The sequence below is a fragment of the Ictidomys tridecemlineatus genome, assembly GCF_052094955.1.
Source record: "Ictidomys tridecemlineatus isolate mIctTri1 chromosome 8 unlocalized genomic scaffold, mIctTri1.hap1 SUPER_8_unloc_1, whole genome shotgun sequence".
Lineage (NCBI taxonomy): Eukaryota > Metazoa > Chordata > Mammalia > Rodentia > Sciuridae > Ictidomys > Ictidomys tridecemlineatus.
In genome coordinates, this window is record NW_027520958.1 from 79,385 (window position 1) to 99,859 (window position 20,475).

A 20,475-nucleotide genomic window follows, 5' to 3' on the forward strand; every position below is an offset into this window, starting at 1 on the left:
AAAAGCTGATATGTGTGTAGCTACTAGGTGTTTTTCTTCCTTTTTTTTTTTTTTATTTTTGTAAAGTAAAACAAAAGATAAACCAAAAGGTTCTAGCTTAAGTTAGGTAAAATCAAAGAGGAGAAAAAAAGAAGATAATATTGCTAATACTTCACTGCCACGTGTAATTTCCAAAACAACTAAGAGCATTTTTATTAAAATTAACTTTATTGACATTTATATTAAGTTATATAGTCGATATTAAATAATTCAATCTATATTATGTTAAATTTACTTTGTTAAATTGTATTAATTTAAATAAAATTTAATGAATTTTTAAATATAAATCATAGTATAATTTAATATAAATGGAATTTATATTAAATTATCAATAAATTTAATATTTATTGATAATTTAATATAAACAATATCAATTAATAAAATAAATTTAGATCAAACCATAGTATTAATAAAAGAAATTTAAATAATACTACTAATAAGATTAATTTAAATTAGATTAATTTATATTAAATGATAGTATAATTTGTATTTCAAAATATATTAAATTTTGTTTAAATTAATTTTAATAAAAAGGTTCTGAATGGTTTTAGAAACTACAGGTGTCGGAGAAGTATGTGCTATGCAATCTGCTTTTTCTCTTCTCTGATTTCACCTACTTAAGCTAGAAACTTTTGATTCATCTTTTACCTTAATTTATCAAAAGGTTGTAACTACTCCTATTTTAAAGCTTTTCATCTTTCAAAAACTGTTGTTAGCTTATTTCTCTCCCCAACTTGTTTTGATCCAATGTTTTATAAAATGTGTTTATAAGAATTATTGTAGAGCCCCCAATAGTATGTAGATAAGCAGTCCAGATATTTAATGATACATTCTTACTAATTAACTTTTCCATTGGCAATGGATCACGTGATCCCACTTTGGGGTTGACTCAGAAATACTCTTCCTTCTGGACATGTTTATCATCTGGAAAACTCAATTAATGTGAAGTGACTTTCGTAGAGAAATGGAAATCGGCAAAATGGATAGGGGTCATAGAATTTGGATTCAAGGCATCTTAGAATTTATCCACTAAGCTTCCTGTTTAGGTCCTCCCCATTGGAATTTTCGCTTGGTAGTTGTACAGTGTTATCTTGGATAAACTAAATATTCTCAACGTTTTGCAACACTATATTTGGTTTTCATGTACTCTAAATCGGAGACATCCTTCTTATGGGTTGGGTTTTTCTTGTTTCCTGTAATTACATGTATCGTTTTTATCTTAATGCCATTAAGTGAGGTTGGAACTAGTGGTTCAAGAAGGCTGCTCTGTACAGTTGCTCGCTAAAGTACATCAGAATTGATAACTGGTGATGATTATCTGCTACATTGGAACAAAATTCTATAAACAAAAAGTGCTACAAAAAACAAAACAAATTTTTTTTTTAAAGTACTATAGCAAAAAATCACAACAACAACAACAACTAAAGAAATAAAATAAAATACCCAGTAGCTATCCACTTACATATACCAGCTGTTTTGCTTTCTCTTTTTGTCTACAAACACATGAGTACTTTTTCAAAAGGCCATGCTGTAAAACATAAAAAAAAAAAAAGGGTTATGGCTTCTTTAGAATAATGCTAAATATTTAGAAGATCCTGGAGTACAGCTCTGGCCCTATTGTCCGGGGACACTGGCAACGGTGTAAAGGTGGGTTTAAAAAGAGGATGCCCTGGTTCCACCAAGTCCAACTCCAGCTAGGTTACTAAGAGGCACAGCTGCAGAACGTGGAACCAAGAGTGGATTCCCGTTGGTGCTTCTGCCAGCTCTTAATTTGGCTCCATCTTTAACATTTCCTGGTAAAGAGTTCTGGGAAAGAACTCTGAAGCACAGGTTGTTGATTTGGTTTCAGAGGTATGTCGGGGACACTTTTTGAAGCCCCTCCAAGCCAACTCCTCATCCACTTACCGACACCACCATAAGAATCTTTATTCAGCAAGTGCTGCATTTGGTCCTTTGGAATGTCCAGGATGCTCCCCATCAACTGCAATGCTTCAGGACGTTTGCCTTTTGGTGTCTGGAGATGAGCGATAAAAAGGTTTTGCATGAGGACTTTGTCCACTTTTCCTTCTGCGCTGTTGCCCAAAGTGGACGATTTCTGTTGTGCGTGGTCCAACATTTCTTTTCGGGGCTCCTTTTGTTTTTTCAGTTCTTCCATCTGTTCTTCCTCGAGATCTAAGTCTTCTCTCGGTCTGGAAGCAGAATCCAACAGAGCATTCGCTTGATCCAAACGTTCCCGCAGTGATGCTACTTCTCCTTCTAGCTTTTCGGCCTTGTTCTTCCATTCAGCTATTGACTGTTTTTCTTTGGCTAATTCGGCAGAATGCAGAGCTTTCTCTTCTTCTTGGAAGTGCTCTAGAACCCTTTTCAGGCTACTTGATGACAGGGCACACTGTACTTCTTGGTCCCGTAAGTGTTGAACCTCGTTTTCTCTTAGGATTTTTACTTTGGTCTCTTGAAAAATATCAGAATTCAATGTTTGAGCATCTCCTCTCTCACCAGGCAACTGGGCTTTTAGTTCTTCAATAGTTTTCTGCAAGTTCTTAATTTCCTCCTCTAAAATTAACTGGCTATACGCAGCATTCATCTGCTCATATTGGTACTTAAATTCATCCATTTCCTCCTCCTGCTCCTGTAAAGACTGAAGTAGTTGCATTTTACGCTGGTTTTGATTTTCAGTTATATTCAGATGGTCTTGAATTTCATCTTCCAGATGATTTTTGACTATATTCAGTTGAGATACCTCCAATTCTAGTTCTGTGATAGCATCAAGAGCTTCAGGCTCAGCCACTGGTACAGCTTGATTGTGCTGTTCCCGAAGTATTTCCAGTTCTACTCGCAGATAGTTGTTTTCTGCTTTCACGTAGGTAAGACTTCTGTCCTTTCTTTCAACGGATTGCCTTAAAGTTTCATTTTCTCTTAAGGCCTGAGAACACTTATCTAAATCCTTTTGTAGTTGTGAACTTTTTTCTTCGAGTTTTTCAATAAAAACTTCTTTCTCATTTATGACTTGTGTCAATCGCTCCTCTTCTTCTATGTAAGATGCCAAAATTTCCTCAGTTTCTTTTTCATCAGCAGTCATTTGCTCAATATTCTTTTTGAGTCCTGCTATTTCAAAGTCCTTCTCTTGATTGAGTTGAAGTGCACATTCGTGTTTCAGCTTTAAGTAAGAGGTCTTCAAATTGTGTGCATTGGAGAGTTCCTCAATAGTCTGCCTGTGATTATTTGCTTCTTCCAACAGTCTTTTTTCTGCCTGGTGCAGTTTGGCTTCAGTCTCTTCTTTGTCTCTTTGGAGAGTCTCCGTGATAGTGTCTCTTTCTTGAGAGATCTGATTGTAAGCAGCAATAGATTCTTCCAACTTACGCCTTACATCGTCACGTGCTAAAATCAACATTTCATTTTCCGTCTTGAGTTCAACAGCAACTCTCGTTAAGTTTTCATTGAGCTGTTCCTCTTGAGAAAGATTTTGCCTTAGGTTGCTCACTTCAGCTTCTCGTTCTTTAAGCATGTCATCCTTCCAGTGACTGTTCGAGTCTTCGTTCAGAGAAGTTGGATACTTACTCTTAAATCCAGACAGCTCCTCTTCAAGTTGTCTAATGTGATCCTTAAGCCCCAGGTTTTCCTGCTGGAGGTTTAAACTATTTTTTTGTGACTGATTTAGCTGATCTACTAAATCTTCCACTTTACCTTCAAGCTTCTGCTTAGTTAAATGCAAATCACTGAGGCTCTGCGCATTCTCAGTTAACTTCTCCTTCTGCACATGCAACTCTTGGGATATGTTCATTTGCTCATCCTCAAGTTGACGAACTCTCTTTTTTCCATCATCTCGATCTTGTTCCAACTTCTTGATGACAAGGTCTCCTTCATTTTGTTGTTTGGATAGCTCATCTTGTATCAAAATCATGTGCTTTGTAGCTTCCTGATTCTGATGATCCAGTTCTTCTAACTCAGCTATCAGCATTTTCTTCTCATTGGTAGTCTGATTCAGTTCTTCCTCCTTTGCCTTCAAGTGAAGTTTTAAGTCTAGTAATTGTACATTCAAATTCACGTCTGTTGAAGCTCTGCTTTTCATGACTTGATAGTCACAGCTCAATTTTGACAGTGACATCTGAAGTTCCTCTTTTTCTTGACTCAATGATGACTTCTCTTTTTCTAAAGCTTCAACATGCATTTTAAGTTTCAGATTGTCTTCAGCAAGGCGGTTATCCTGGTTTAAACCACTTAGTCTCACGATTTCCTTCTCCGCATCAGCCAGGGCTCGTTGAAGCCTGAGCACTTCTTCCACTGCTGAATGCTGAGGAAGGGTTCTTCCCTTTTCTGCCACAGTAGAACTCTGCTCCCAAACTGAAATTTCATGCTGATGATCATCTATGTCTGGACTGTGGTTTGGTTGAAGAGTCTTGATAGTATTTAGTACTTTGCAGATTTCACTCGAGTCAGAATGGTGTGTTCCCTGAGCCTCAGCAATCTGCCTCGAGTGGCCAACTTCAGATTCCTGTTTTGCAACTTCAGTTGATAATCTGTTTGTTTCTTGTTGTGATACAATTATGTCACTAAAGTCCGTGTCATCATCACGAAAGGCTGAAGAATGACTACCGATCAGGGAACCGAACAGAGCCGGTGCGGTTGTTGTTGGCACACCACAAGCTCCCGAGCGTACTGATTGAGCAGCTGCCCGTAGTTGGAACATTTGATCTTGCAGTACAGTCTGTCCTGCTTTAAGATGGCTGACCTCTACCTCTTTCTGTTGCAGTTGATCTTGGCAACTTACAGACTGATGGTTTCTTTGTAGCTCTGGCGCTTCATGCTTTTCTTCCAGGTCAGTACAATACTTTTTCGGTCTTTCATTCTCACATCTTAGTGTGGAATCAGTGGTTTCCATTTCCTTTCTCCGACAATGATGTAAAGCTGCTTCTGGGTCTCCTAAGTCATCCGGAAGCATGTCCCTGGTGAGGGTGGAGCTATGGCCGGTGAGGAAAGCCAAGCTGCTCCCCACCTGAGCCAAGAAGTGGCCCAAGCCTGAGCCCAGGCCTCCAAACCAGGCCGACATCGTGGCCACTTCAGCGAGCCATCGGACCAGCTCTGAGAAGCGCGTCCATCACCATCCACTTCTCTGCCCCAAACGTCCTCCGGCGTTGCCGGGGTCAATTATGACCCAAGCGCTCAGAATTCCTCAGAGCGCGGGGTTCCTGGGGCTCCACCAACCACCAATCATCCCTTCCTGCCTGTAAACTCAGAAGCCTGTCCTGCGCTTTGACCAGGGACCTGCAGCCAGTAGCACACTCACCCCCTGCAGGGCCTCTGCTTCTTCCCTGCACTTGCCTGTCAGCTATTGGCTCACGGGATTGGGCAGGGGTGGCTGGGAGGAGCTAGAGATCCAGGAAAGTGTCCTAGTTTGAGTCCCAAGGCAGGACTTCCTGTGGAGCCAGGAAGAATCAATGTTGTAGATGAAATCCAAAGGTAGTTCACTGGACAGTTCCCTCTTGTCTGGGAGAGGTGGGCTTTTTGTCCCATTCAGTTGCATTCAGTTGACGAGGTGAGGTCTCGCTCCACATTAGAGAATGGAATCTATTTAACTAAAAGTCCCCGATTCAAAAGTAAATGTCACCCCATAACACCAGCACAGACACACCCAGAATAAAAGTTGGCCAAGCATCTGGGCATCGTAGCCCAGGCGACTTAACATATACAATTAACCATCACAAAGTCTTAATCAGTCTCAGAATTCAAATTATAATATGGATTAGATTTCACTAAAGAACCATCTTTACCCTTTCCAAAAGTAAATTTTTGCTGTTAATCTATACATTTTCGAGTTCATTTGAACATTATTTGGTCCTTGTTAATTCTGATTGAAGTTTATTTAAGTGCTCAAAAATTCCGCTTAAATTTCACTTAAGAAAATTTGTTTTAGAGCCAATGGGTTGATGTCCACTTAACCTATTGTTGTTTATCAGTGCCAAATATAATCCAGGTTTCAAGAGTCCAGAGTGAAATAAAAAGTTGAGAAATTTTCTACTATGGAGTAACAATCCTAAATGTAATTCCCATACCTCTGAGGATCAGAAGGAGTTAAGATAAGGCCCTGCTTTCCAAGGTGTTTAAATTCCAACAAGTTAATGAGGAGGCAGTTTTGTAGAGTTGGGGACAAAGCAAGGAGATGAAGCACGTGGGCTGTAACAGACATACCCATTGGGACCAGAGCAATTTTGGAGCTAAACTGACAGAGCGCAATTATAAGACCTCTCTCACAAGCATGAGTTGAACAGTAAATGACAACATAGTGTGTAGTTCTCACCTGATGGCTGGTGCAGAGAAAGTGGCCAACAAACAGAGCCTGCTGCCACTTTGTTCCTATTTGCTTTTTGTTTTGTTTAGGATCATTTTCCTTATTACCCTTTAGAAGGGGTTTGGGTTTGCTCCCATTACTCTCTTCCCAGAGCCCATTTTCAGGAGACTCTTTTCCTTGAGCTGTTCTTTCTCTATGTCTGTTCAGGAAACAAAACCTCAAGGTGGCAGAAATAAAATTTAAAAAAAGGAAGAATTTTTGGAAAATTAATGGTTAAGTAGATCCTAAGGATTATATGAATCACCTCATAATGTCTCTTGCCTTCAAGATAGAGCAAGTAGACATAATTACTCCGATTGCTATCAGAAACTAGTGACTGCATTTGTGTCCTGGGCTAGAAAAGGAAATCTTCTTGGTCCTTCTTATTCATCTCCAAATCTGAGAGAGAAGTCAGGCCTGTGTTAGTCAGTCTCTCCTCATAAAAGACTAATATAAAAATTTAAGCCCCTTTTAGCATCTGCTGAAGTGAGAATCCACGCTGTACCCCAGCTGTGTCTACTGTTGAAGAAGGCGTCAACAATACCAAGTGTCCTTTTCTCCCTTTAGACCATTCCTCCTGTGTGTGTGTGTGTGTGTGTGTTTGAGTGTGTGTGTGTGTGTGTGTATGTGTGTGTGTGTGAGAAGACTTTTTCATCACTTTGACAACATACCTGAGAAAAATAAATGAGTAAATATTTATTTTGATTCAATTTCAGGCTCCATTGCTGTGGCCTGAAGTGAGGCAGATTACCATGGCAGAGAGCCTGGCTTCAAAACAGAGATTCTCAATTCATGGAGATCAGGGAAATGGTGAGGGGAAGAGAGGACTGAGGAATATGATGTACCCGTCCAGGGAATCAACTCCAATGGCCTACCCTCCAACTAGGCCCTACCGCCCCCACAGTTTTGACCAACTCCCAATAGTCCTGTCCAATCATGAACCCATCAGTGGATTGATCCACAGATGAGGTTAGAGCTCAGGATTCGATTCACCTTTCTGTAGAGTCCGTTCTGAATGCTGGTAGGTTGGGGTCCAAGCTTTCAACACATGACCTTTGGGCAACATTCCAGATCCAAATTATAGCAGGGTGCCTCCTTCTCTTTAGGTGTTCTGTGTTTGTTTATTGTTTTCAATCACAAATAATGATCCTTTTTCAGTGTAAGACCTATCACATTTGGCTTGAATGTGGTTCCAGTGGTGGTTGCTCCTCCTGCTGAAAGGCATTTCTGATCACTCAGATTCAGTCTTCTGGCATGGTTCGCTCTGACCACAGCTGTTTGTCATTTTATATTTCTATCTGAGAGAGAAACCTACCTACTGTATTCGAAACTGACCATCCAAATGAAAGCATTTCTCTTCTTCCAAATATGTTTGGAATGTTCCTGGAAGCTATGGGGGATATGGAGGGAAAACCCCGGCTCATTCGCGAGCACATGTGACAAAAAGCATCCAATAATCATAAGGGTATCCTTATACATATATTCAGTGCCCCAAAAGCACAAGGTATTGTGATAGGTATTGTGAACAACATAAAGCTGTGTTATATACATTTCCTGCTGTGAAGTGCAATCGAATACAGTCAATCAGTGGAGAAGATGTTCCATAGAGTGATCCTTGAATTATAATGCAAGGCCAGCCATTGATGACTGTGGTGGTGAGGATCTCATATGGGGCAAAAGACTGAGTAAGAAAGAATAAGCCAGAAGTAGAGAGCCCTGAATAATGTGGCTTTGTTAAAACACAGTTGAAGGTTAAAGTAATGAAAGCTTTTTGAGTCTATAAACATAGGGTGATAAATTCTATGCAAGACATTAAGTTGGTACTTCTTTTAATACCTCATAATTCATTCAAACATTTTCTTATAGATTTCAGTAGAATTTTTAAATCTCTTCAATATGGGCCTCGTCTCTTCTTGTTTCTTTTTTTAAATGTTTATTGGTTGCTCAAAACATTACAACGATCTTGACATATCATATTTCATACATTTGATTCAAGTGGGGTATGAATTCTTACTTTTACCACGTGTACAGTTTGCAGGATCACATTGGTTATACGTCCAAGTTGATACATACTGCCACACTAGTGTCTGTTATATTCTGCTGCCTTTTCTATTCCCTCCCTATCCCCCCTTCTGTCCCCTCCCCTCCCATAATCTCTCTCTACCCCAGCTACTGTAATTCATTTCTCTCCTTTTTTCCCCTTTCCCCTCACATCCTCTTATATGTAATTTTGTATAACAATGAGGGTATCCTTCCATTTCCATGAAATTTCCCCTTCTCTCTCCCATTCCCTCCCACCTCTTGTCCCTTCCAATTGGTAATCTTCTTTTCATGCTCTTCCAGCCTGCTCTGTTTTGAGTCCCCCTCCTTATATGAAAGAAGACATTCAGCATTTCTTTTCTAGGGATTGGCTAACTTCACTTAGCATAATCTCCTCTAATGCCATCCATTTCCCTGCAAATGCCGTGGTTTTGTTATTTTTTAGTGCTGAGTAATATTCCACCGTGTACAAATGCCACATTTTTTTAATCCATTCATCTGTTGACTGGCATCTAGGTTGGTTCCACATTCTAGCTATTGTGAATTGTGCTGCTATGAGCCTTGATGTAGCTGTATCCCTATAGTATGCTCTTTTTAGGTCTTTGGGAATAGTCCGAGAAGGGGAATAGCTGGGTCGAATGGTGGTTCCATTCCCAGCTTTCCCAGGAATCTCCATAATGCTTTCCAAATTGGCTGCACCAATTTGCAGTCGCACCAGCAATGTACAAGTGTACCTTTTCCCCCACATCCTTGCCAGCACTTGTTGTTGTTTGACTTCCTAATGGCTGCCATTCTTACTGGACTGATTTGGTGTCTTAGAGTGGTTTGAATTTGCATTTCTCTGATTGCTAGAGAGGGTGGGCATTTTTTCCGTGTATTTTTTGATTAATTGTATATCCTTCTCTGAGAAGTGTCTGTTCAGGTCCTTGGCCCATTTGTTGATTGGGTTGTTTGTTTTCTTAATGTTTAATTTTTGAGTTGTTTGTATACTCTGGATATTAGGGCTCGGCACATTTGTATTTTTAAGAATTGGCATAATCAATGAAATGTTCCGCACACGTTTGTAGGAAGATTAACATAACACTCCAGTGACAATACAGTAGTAGAAGGATTGATTTGGACTGACAAGTTGTTCAGTGAATGATATATTACCCATAAATTTGAATTCTCATTATCATAAGGAAGCAAGGTGAAAATAAGAATTTAAGAGAGTGTTGGGGATGTGGCTCAAGTAGTAGCTCCTTCACCTAGCATGCGTGAGGCATGGGGTTTGATCCTCAGCACTACCTAAAAAAATAAATAAAATAAAGATGTTGTGTCCACTAAAGGCTAAATAATCAATATTTTTAAAATAGAATGTAAAATAGTCCATAAATGTTATATACAAACTGTGAAAGTAGATTCTTCAACAGATTAATTGTCTACCTCGAACTAGAATCAGTTGCCTACTGATTTGCCTGGATGATGTTCTCAATTCTGTTTTTTTTTTTTTTTTTTTTCATTCCACTGGGCAAACATCTGCAGGGCTTTCTTGATGGCAACATAGTGATTACTGAGCTCTACCCTATTAGAAATACAACTAGTTTTCAACTCATGAAAGTCTATAAAAGCCACTTTTTTAGAAGTCTCTAAACTTTGGAACTATTCAATGATACTCTATTTTTGCCAGCAATACACAATATATATATTTTTTAATGTAAAGGGCAAGGTATTGAACAGACACTTCACAGAAGAAGCAATACAATCAATAAATACATGAAAAAAATGTTCAACTTCACTAGTAATGAGAGAAATGCAAATCAAAACTACTCTAAGATTTCATCTCACTTCAATCAGAATGGCAATCATCAAGAATATCAGCAATAATAAATGTTGGCGAGGATGTGGGGGTAAAAGGTACACGTATACATTGCTGGTGGCACTGCAAATTGATGCAGCCAGTCTGAAAAGCAGTATGAAAATTCCTCGGAAAACTGGGATCGGAAGCATCCTTTGACCCAGCTATCCCACTCATTGGTTTATAACTAGAGGACTTAAAATCAGTATACTAAAAATTCATTAAACTTCATTTAAATTAATACAATTTAACAAAGTGAATTTAAATAACATTTAATATAGATTAAGTCATTTAATATTAAGTATATAATAAAAATATTAATAAAATTAATTTTAATAAAAATCCTCTTAGTGGTTTTAGAAACTACAGGTATCAGAGAAATATTAGCTATATATTCTACTTTTGTCTGTTGTCTCATTTTGCCTAACTTAAGCTAGAAACTTTTGTTTATCTTTTATCTTAATTTACCAAGATAAAAATGGGAAGACAAAACACCCAGTAGCTACACACATCAGCTTTTCCTTTGTTTTTTCTAAATTTTGCCTTAACATTGACATTATTTTATCCAGTATCCAGGTATTATGTTTTTATGTTAAAAGCATATGCCGTTTGATTTCAATCTCTTTTCAAATACATATATCTAAATCCCTGTTGCTTCTGTCATACTCACCAGATGACTATTATAGTATTTTAATTTAATCCCATCTTGATTTTTGCTTTAATCTAACAATTATTTGGAATTGTTTCTATGGCCCTAATTTCATTGTATATGGAATTTTTTTTTTTTTTTTTTGAGGAGTCAAAATTCTTCTAATTTTACATGCACAAGGAATTGCAGCGTGTGTGATAACACCTTTACGGAATTGGCTGGCGTTTTCATTGTGGTCTAGGGCGTGGTAAATTTTGGTGGCTGTAGCCTGTGTGTTTGAACATGATATGTAGTTTTGTGTGCATGGTACAACTTCTTGGTATAGCTACTCAGTCAGGCTTCTTAAGTGCATTACACAGCTCTTCTCTATCCCCTCCCTGCTTGTTGGTGGTTCCTTGTTTGGGTTCTGAGAGAGGGATGTTCAGTTTATGCCTTTTAATCTGCAGGGTTTCCCATGTTTTTGCTCTATATACCCCACGGTGTGGTACCCCAGATAACTATCTTATTGTTGTCCTGTGCTCTGTGATCCCTGGTATGTAATACTGAAAGCATGAAGCAGCCTGTTACCTCTCAGCTTCTGGAAGTGAACTGTTTTCTTGCACGTTCTATATTTGCTTTTGTCTTTTCAACTTGATCTACTCTTTCATAATCTATTTTTGTGTTCAGTCCTTGAAATTCTCATTCTTATTTTGGATCACTGAGCATTTCAAATGTCCTCTTCTAATTTCTATGAGGATTTGGTGGTAGAAGGAGAAAGAGAGGTGAAACATGCTCATTTTCAGCCTTTAAGATTGAACTTCAAATCTTAGTGTAGTTTTGATTTTCACTTCTCTAAGTGCTAGTGATGATGAGCATATTTGCATCTATTTGTTGATTAATTTTATATCATCTGGGGAGAAGTGTCTGTTCAGGTCCGTGGCCCATTTATTGAATGGGTCATTTTATTTATTTATTTATTTGTTTGTTTGTTTGTTTGTTTGTTTGTGTGTGTGTGTGTGTGTGTGTGTGTGTGTGTATTTAGATTTGTGAGTTCTTTCTATACCCTAGAGATTAGTGCTCTATCTGATGTGTGATGGGGCAAAACTTTTCTCCCAAGATGTAGGATCTCTATTCACCTCCCAGATTGTTTGTTTTGTGGAGAAGAAACTTTTTTAGTTTGCATCTATCTCATTTATTGATACTGGATTTTAATTCTTGTGCTATAGGAGTCTTATTAAGGAATTTTGGGACTAATCCCATATGATTGGAATTAGGGCCTACTTTTTCTTCTGTTACATGCAAGGTCTCTGGTTTTATTCCTAGGTCCTTGAATCATTTGAGTGGAGTTTTGTGCATGGTGAGAGATAGGGGTTTAATTGCACCTCCCTCCAGTTAGAATGTCAGCGATTTTTGAAAATGGCAGCTATTATGAAGACAACAACAATAAGTGTTGGTGAGGATTTCAGGAAACATGTACACTCCTACACTGTCGGTGGGACTGTAGATTGGTGCAGCCAATATGGAAAGCAGTTTGGAGATTCCCTGGAAATTTGGGAGTAGAACCACCATTTGACCTAGCTATCCCTCTTTTTGGTCTATACCCAAAGGACTTAACAACTGCAAACTACAGGGACACAGCCACATCAATGTTTATAGCAGCAAAATTCACATTAGCTAAATTGTGGAAACAACTTAGTAGATGAATGCATAAAAAATGTGGCATTTATACACAATTAATATTACTCAGATACTTACCCTCTCGCTCAGTCCAGGAGACGCTAGCGACCTTCACTACCTCTGTCAGAGCCTGGTTGGGACAGCTGGTGCCTCGGAGAGGACAGGCTGATCCTGCCTGCCTCCCATGTACCCTTTGTCACAGGGAGCGACATTAATGTGAGACCAAATAAAATCCAGTCATAGACATTAATAGAATATCTCAAAAAAGTATTTAATAAAAAGGCTAGCAAATACAGGGTCTTTAATGAAACTTTAATAAAATTTATGAGACAAGGAAACTGAAAGCACAATATTTTCTTAGGAACTTTTCTGTTTGGTGTTATTCTTTACAATATAGAAGCTTTTCCTAAGAATGCAGGGAGTATGAAATTTCTAAGGCTATCTTGCTGTTTTCTCCATTAAACCCCTTGTCTTAAAAAAAAAAAAAATCTTGAATCTATATTAATCTTTGTGATTTTCTGAGTACCTGTATAACATATTTTTCTCAAGAATGCAGTGAGGTCGCCGTTTCCAAGAGCTCTTAAATTCAGAAATATAAGAAGTGAGTTTCCAGGCATTGAAACCCAAAGGCTCACCTAGACACGATGGAGTGAGCAGAATATATAAAAATCTCTCATGACAAATCTGAACTCTGCTTTTCCCAACCATGTGAAGTCTACTGGAATCAGATTCCAAGTAATTTGGCAAGTGGAAGCCAAATATATAGTTTGATATTCTTCTCGGGAGTAAGCCGTGTGATGTTACAGGAAGGCAGATTTTAGTGCTGCATTTCTGATTGTATCCCCCCAAAAGTTGTTCCATGCATATCATGCAAGAATGTAACCTCCAAAAAATGAATAAATAAAAAAGAGGAAATTTGACGTAAGAAGGCTGGATAATATTTGCATGTTCGTGTGTTTTTACCACACCTCATACCTTCTTATTTCTTCCTTGCTCTGATTTGAAGCATATGCTTTCATTTTTCATTTTGGCTTACTATGTTATCACTTAATAATAATTCAGTAAATTTACTTAGAACAAGAAAGTCACGTAATGACTCATGTCTTAGAGATGCTTTCAAATAAAAGTAATTGTGCATTTTGTACCATAGAGTATTCCCAGTGTTTCCTAGAATTGTTGCAACTGACGCTGGAAGCTTTGAAATAGAGCAGGAGGCATAAGGGCTGTGGCTTGTGACCCTTCCCAAAGTATGTAAGATTGATAGACATTGAATGCAGATAAAGAACTATGCATCATTGAATTTTTTCCTGTCACTAAAATGCTAGTAGAGCTCAAGGAATTGTGAGTCTCTTTGTCTACAGTACAGGAAAAATAAGAAATTTAAAGACTTGAGTTCCATACAATTTCTGATAACATACCTTAGGTTCTCAGCTTAAAAACACAAAAAGAGAAATGTCATCATTTTCCATAGCATTTGGAAACTTTTCATAGGTTGGAAACTTTACTATCAGAGCTCATCAGTTCTCAGACATTTATATGTTTTGAATACTTGGCCAATGTGACTCTGGGATGCGTCCTCCAGTTGTTGTTTCAGTGATTTTGTTCATGCCTAACAACTGGTGGCGTCTTAATTTTGGTCAAATAATGTAAATGTTAAGGTGAAATTTAGAAATAAGAAAGGAAAAGCTGATATGTGTGTAGCTACTAGGTGTTTTTCTTCCTTTTTTTTTTTTTTATTTTTGTAAAGTAAAACAAAAGATAAACCAAAAGGTTCTAGCTTAAGTTAGGTAAAATCAAAGAGGAGAAAAAAAGAAGATAATATTGCTAATACTTCACTGCCACGTGTAATTTCCAAAACAACTAAGAGCATTTTTATTAAAATTAACTTTATTGACATTTATATTAAGTTATATAGTCGATATTAAATAATTCAATCTATATTATGTTAAATTTACTTTGTTAAATTGTATTAATTTAAATAAAATTTAATGAATTTTTAAATATAAATCATAGTATAATTTAATATAAATGGAATTTATATTAAATTATCAATAAATTTAATATTTATTGATAATTTAATATAAACAATATCAATTAATAAAATAAATTTAGATCAAACCATAGTATTAATAAAAGAAATTTAAATAATACTACTAATAAGATTAATTTAAATTAGATTAATTTATATTAAATGATAGTATAATTTGTATTTCAAAATATATTAAATTTTGTTTAAATTAATTTTAATAAAAAGGTTCTGAATGGTTTTAGAAACTACAGGTGTCGGAGAAGTATGTGCTATGCAATCTGCTTTTTCTCTTCTCTGATTTCACCTACTTAAGCTAGAAACTTTTGATTCATCTTTTACCTTAATTTATCAAAAGGTTGTAACTACTCCTATTTTAAAGCTTTTCATCTTTCAAAAACTGTTGTTAGCTTATTTCTCTCCCCAACTTGTTTTGATCCAATGTTTTATAAAATGTGTTTATAAGAATTATTGTAGAGCCCCCAATAGTATGTAGATAAGCAGTCCAGATATTTAATGATACATTCTTACTAATTAACTTTTCCATTGGCAATGGATCACGTGATCCCACTTTGGGGTTGACTCAGAAATACTCTTCCTTCTGGACATGTTTATCATCTGGAAAACTCAATTAATGTGAAGTGACTTTCGTAGAGAAATGGAAATCGGCAAAATGGATAGGGGTCATAGAATTTGGATTCAAGGCATCTTAGAATTTATCCACTAAGCTTCCTGTTTAGGTCCTCCCCATTGGAATTTTCGCTTGGTAGTTGTACAGTGTTATCTTGGATAAACTAAATATTCTCAACGTTTTGCAACACTATATTTGGTTTTCATGTACTCTAAATCGGAGACATCCTTCTTATGGGTTGGGTTTTTCTTGTTTCCTGTAATTACATGTATCGTTTTTATCTTAATGCCATTAAGTGAGGTTGGAACTAGTGGTTCAAGAAGGCTGCTCTGTACAGTTGCTCGCTAAAGTACATCAGAATTGATAACTGGTGATGATTATCTGCTACATTGGAACAAAATTCTATAAACAAAAAGTGCTACAAAAAACAAAACAAATTTTTTTTTTAAAGTACTATAGCAAAAAATCACAACAACAACAACAACTAAAGAAATAAAATAAAATACCCAGTAGCTATCCACTTACATATACCAGCTGTTTTGCTTTCTCTTTTTGTCTACAAACACATGAGTACTTTTTCAAAAGGCCATGCTGTAAAACATAAAAAAAAAAAAAGGGTTATGGCTTCTTTAGAATAATGCTAAATATTTAGAAGATCCTGGAGTACAGCTCTGGCCCTATTGTCCGGGGACACTGGCAACGGTGTAAAGGTGGGTTTAAAAAGAGGATGCCCTGGTCCACCAAGTCCAACTCCAGCTAGGTTACTAAGAGGCACAGCTGCAGAACGTGGAACCAAGAGTGGATTCCCGTTGGTGCTTCTGCCAGCTCTTAATTTGGCTCCATCTTTAACATTTCCTGGTAAAGAGTTCTGGGAAAGAACTCTGAAGCACAGGTTGTTGATTTGGTTTCAGAGGTATGTCGGGGACACTTTTTGAAGCCCCTCCAAGCCAACTCCTCATCCACTTACCGACACCACCATAAGAATCTTTATTCAGCAAGTGCTGCATTTGGTCCTTTGGAATGTCCAGGATGCTCCCCATCAACTGCAATGCTTCAGGACGTTTGCCTTTTGGTGTCTGGAGATGAGCGATAAAAAGGTTTTGCATGAGGACTTTGTCCACTTTTCCTTCTGCGCTGTTGCCCAAAGTGGACGATTTCTGTTGTGCGTGGTCCAACATTTCTTTTCGGGGCTCCTTTTGTTTTTTCAGTTCTTCCATCTGTTCTTCCTCGAGATCTAAGTCTTCTCTCGGTCTGGAAGCAGAATCCAACAGAGCATTCGCTTGATCCAAACGTTCCCGCAGTGATGCTACTTCTCCTTCTAGCTTTTCGGCCTTGTTCTTCCATTCAGCTATTGACTGTTTTTCTTTGGCTAATTCGGCAGAATGCAGAGCTTTCTCTTCTTCTTGGAAGTGCTCTAGAACCCTTTTCAGGTTACTTGATGACAGGGCACACTGTACTTCTTGGTCCCGTAAGTGTTGAACCTCGTTTTCTCTTAGGATTTTTACTTTGGTCTCTTGAAAAATATCAGAATTCAATGTTTGAGCATCTCCTCTCTCTCCAGGCAACTGGGCTTTTAGTTCTTCAATAGTTTTCTGCAAGTTCTTAATTTCCTCCTCTAAAATTAACTGGCTATACGCAGCATTCATCTGCTCATATTGGTACTTAAATTCATCCATTTCCTCCTCCTGCTCCTGTAAAGACTGAAGTAGTTGCATTTTACGCTGGTTTTGATTTTCAGTTATATTCAGATGGTCTTGAATTTCATCTTCCAGATGATTTTTGACTATATTCAGTTGAGATACCTCCAATTCTAGTTCTGTGATAGCATCAAGAGCTTCAGGCTCAGCCACTGGTACAGCTTGATTGTGCTGTTCCCGAAGTATTTCCAGTTCTACTCGCAGATAGTTGTTTTCTGCTTTCACGTAGGTAAGACTTCTGTCCTTTCTTTCAACGGATTGCCTTAAAGTTTCATTTTCTCTTAAGGCCTGAGAACACTTATCTAAATCCTTTTGTAGTTGTGAACTTTTTTCTTCGAGTTTTTCAATAAAAACTTCTTTCTCATTTATGACTTGTGTCAATCGCTCCTCTTCTTCTATGTAAGATGCCAAAATTTCCTCAGTTTCTTTTTCATCAGCAGTCATTTGCTCAATATTCTTTTTGAGTCCTGCTATTTCAAAGTCCTTCTCTTGATTGAGTTGAAGTGCACATTCGTGTTTCAGCTTTAAGTAAGAGGTCTTCAAATTGTGTGCATTGGAGAGTTCCTCAATAGTCTGCCTGTGATTATTTGCTTCTTCCAACAGTCTTTTTTCTGCCTGGTGCAGTTTGGCTTCAGTCTCTTCTTTGTCTCTTTGGAGAGTCTCCGTGATAGTGTCTCTTTCTTGAGAGATCTGATTGTAAGCAGCAATAGATTCTTCCAACTTACGCCTTACATCGTCACGTGCTAAAATCAACATTTCATTTTCCGTCTTGAGTTCAACAGCAACTCTCGTTAAGTTTTCATTGAGCTGTTCCTCTTGAGAAAGATTTTGCCTTAGGTTGCTCACTTCAGCTTCTCGTTCTTTAAGCATGTCATCCTTCCAGTGACTGTTCGAGTCTTCGTTCAGAGAAGTTGGATACTTACTCTTAAATCCAGACAGCTCCTCTTCAAGTTGTCTAATGTGATCCTTAAGCCCCAGGTTTTCCTGCTGGAGGTTTAAACTATTTTTTTGTGACTGATTTAGCTGATCTACTAAATCTTCCACTTTACCTTCAAGCTTCTGCTTAGTTAAATGCAAATCACTGAGGCTCTGCGCATTCTCAGTTAACTTCTCCTTCTGCACATGCAACTCTTGGGATATGTTCATTTGCTCATCCTCAAGTTGACGAACTCTCTTTTTTCCATCATCTCGATCTTGTTCCAACTTCTTGATGACAAGGTCTCCTTCATTTTGTTGTTTGGATAGCTCATCTTGTATCAAAATCATGTGCTTTGTAGCTTCCTGATTCTGATGATCCAGTTCTTCTAACTCAGCTATCAGCATTTTCTTCTCATTGGTAGTCTGATTCAGTTCTTCCTCCTTTGCCTTCAAGTGAAGTTTTAAGTCTAGTAATTGTACATTCAAATTCACGTCTGTTGAAGCTCTGCTTTTCATGACTTGATAGTCACAGCTCAATTTTGACAGTGACATCTGAAGTTCCTCTTTTTCTTGACTCAATGATGACTTCTCTTTTTCTAAAGCTTCAACATGCATTTTAAGTTTCAGATTGTCTTCAGCAAGGCGGTTATCCTGGTTTAAACCACTTAGTCTCACGATTTCCTTCTCCGCATCAGCCAGGGCTCGTTGAAGCCTGAGCACTTCTTCCACTGCTGAATGCTGAGGAAGGGTTCTTCCCTTTTCTGCCACAGTAGAACTCTGCTCCCAAACTGAAATTTCATGCTGATGATCATCTATGTCTGGACTGTGGTTTGGTTGAAGAGTCTTGATAGTATTTAGTACTTTGCAGATTTCACTCGAGTCAGAATGGTGTGTTCCCTGAGCCTCAGCAATCTGCCTCGAGTGGCCAACTTCAGATTCCTGTTTTGCAACTTCAGTTGATAATCTGTTTGTTTCTTGTTGTGATACAATTATGTCACTAAAGTCCGTGTCATCATCACGAAAGGCTGAAGAATGACTACCGATCAGGGAACCGAACAGAGCCGGTGCGGTTGTTGTTGGCACACCACAAGCTCCCGAGCGTACTGATTGAGCAGCTGCCCGTAGTTGGAACATTTGATCTTGCAGTACAGTCTGTCCTGCTTTAAGATGGCTGACCTCTACCTCTTTCTGTTGCAGTTGATCTTGGCAACTTACAGACTGATGGTTTCTTTGTAGCTCTGGCGCTTCATGCTTTTCTTCCAGGTCAGTACAATACTTTTTCGGTCTTTCATTCTCACATCTTAGTGTGGAATCAGTGGTTTCCATTTCCTTTCTCCGACAATGATGTAAAGCTGCTTCTGGGTCTCCTAAGTCATCCGGAAGCATGTCCCTGGTGAGGGTGGAGCTATGGCCGGTGAGGAAAGCCAAGCTGCTCCCCACCTGAGCCAAGAAGTGGCCCAAGCCTGAGCCCAGGCCTCCAAACCAGGCCGACATCGTGGCCACTTCAGCGAGCCATCGGACCAGCTCTGAGAAGCGCGTCCATCACCATCCACTTCTCTGCCCCAAACGTCCTCCGGCGTTGCCGGGGTCAATTATGACCCAAGCGCTCAGAATTCCTCAGAGCGCGGGGTTCCTGGGGCTCCACCAACCACCAATCATCCCTTCCTGCCTGTAAACTCAGAAGCCTGTCCTGCGCTTTGACCAGGGACCTGCAGCCAGTAGCACACTCACCCCCTGCAGGGCCTCTGCTTCTTCCCTGCACTTGCCTGTCAGCTATTGGCTCACGGGATTGGGCAGGGGTGGCTGGGAGGAGCTAGAGATCCAGGAAAGTGTCCTAGTTTGAGTCCCAAGGCAGGACTTCCTGTGGAGCCAGGAAGAATCAATGTTGTAGATGAAATCCAAAGGTAGTTCACTGGACAGTTCCCTCTTGTCTGGGAGAGGTGGGCTTTTTGTCCCATTCAGTTGCATTCAGTTGACGAGGTGAGGTCTCGCTCCACATTAGAGAATGGAATCTATTTAACTAAAAGTCCCCGATTCAAAAGTAAATGTCACCCCATAACACCAGCACAGACACACCCAGAATAAAAGTTGGCCAAGCATCTGGGCATCGTAGCCCAGGCGACTTAACATATACAATTAACCATCACAAAGTCTTAATCAGTCTCAGAATTCAAATTATAATATGGATTAGATTTCACTAAAGAACCATCTTTACCCTTTCCAAAAGTAAAGTTTTGCTGTTAATCTATACATTTTCGAGTTCATTTGAACATTATTTGGTCCTTGTTAATTCTGATTGAAGTTTATTTAAGTGCTCAAAAATTCCGCTTAAATTTCACTTAAGAAAATTTGTTTTAGAGCCAATGGGTTGATGTCCACTTAACCTATTGTTGTTTATCAGTGCCAAATATAATCCAGGTTTCAAGAGTCCAGAGTGAAATAAAAAGTTGAGAAATTTTCTACTATGGAGTAACAATCCTAAATGTAATTCCCATACCTCTGAGGATCAGAAGGAGTTAAGATAAGGCCCTGCTTTCCAAGGTGTTTAAATTCCAACAAGTTAATGAGGAGGCAGTTTTGTAGAGTTGGGGACAAAGCAAGGAGATGAAGCACGTGGGCTGTAACAGACATACCCATTGGGACCAGAGCAATTTTGG

General features: G+C 38.5%; 1 protein-coding gene across 1 annotated transcript; it reads right to left on the reverse strand.

Moving 5' to 3' along the window:
* Positions 1 to 1,271: 1,271 nt before the first annotated feature.
* Positions 1,272 to 19,312, reverse strand: LOC144372287 (thyroid receptor-interacting protein 11-like). The gene is given in 9 exon segments (XM_078035646.1): positions 1,272 to 1,712; positions 1,714 to 1,837; positions 1,839 to 2,524; positions 3,407 to 3,598; positions 4,580 to 5,118; positions 6,226 to 6,341; positions 15,845 to 16,063; positions 16,065 to 18,574; positions 18,608 to 19,312. Coding segments are annotated over 9 exon segments (5,187 nt in total). The 3' UTR covers positions 1,272 to 1,616.
* Positions 19,313 to 20,475: the final 1,163 nt, after the last annotated feature.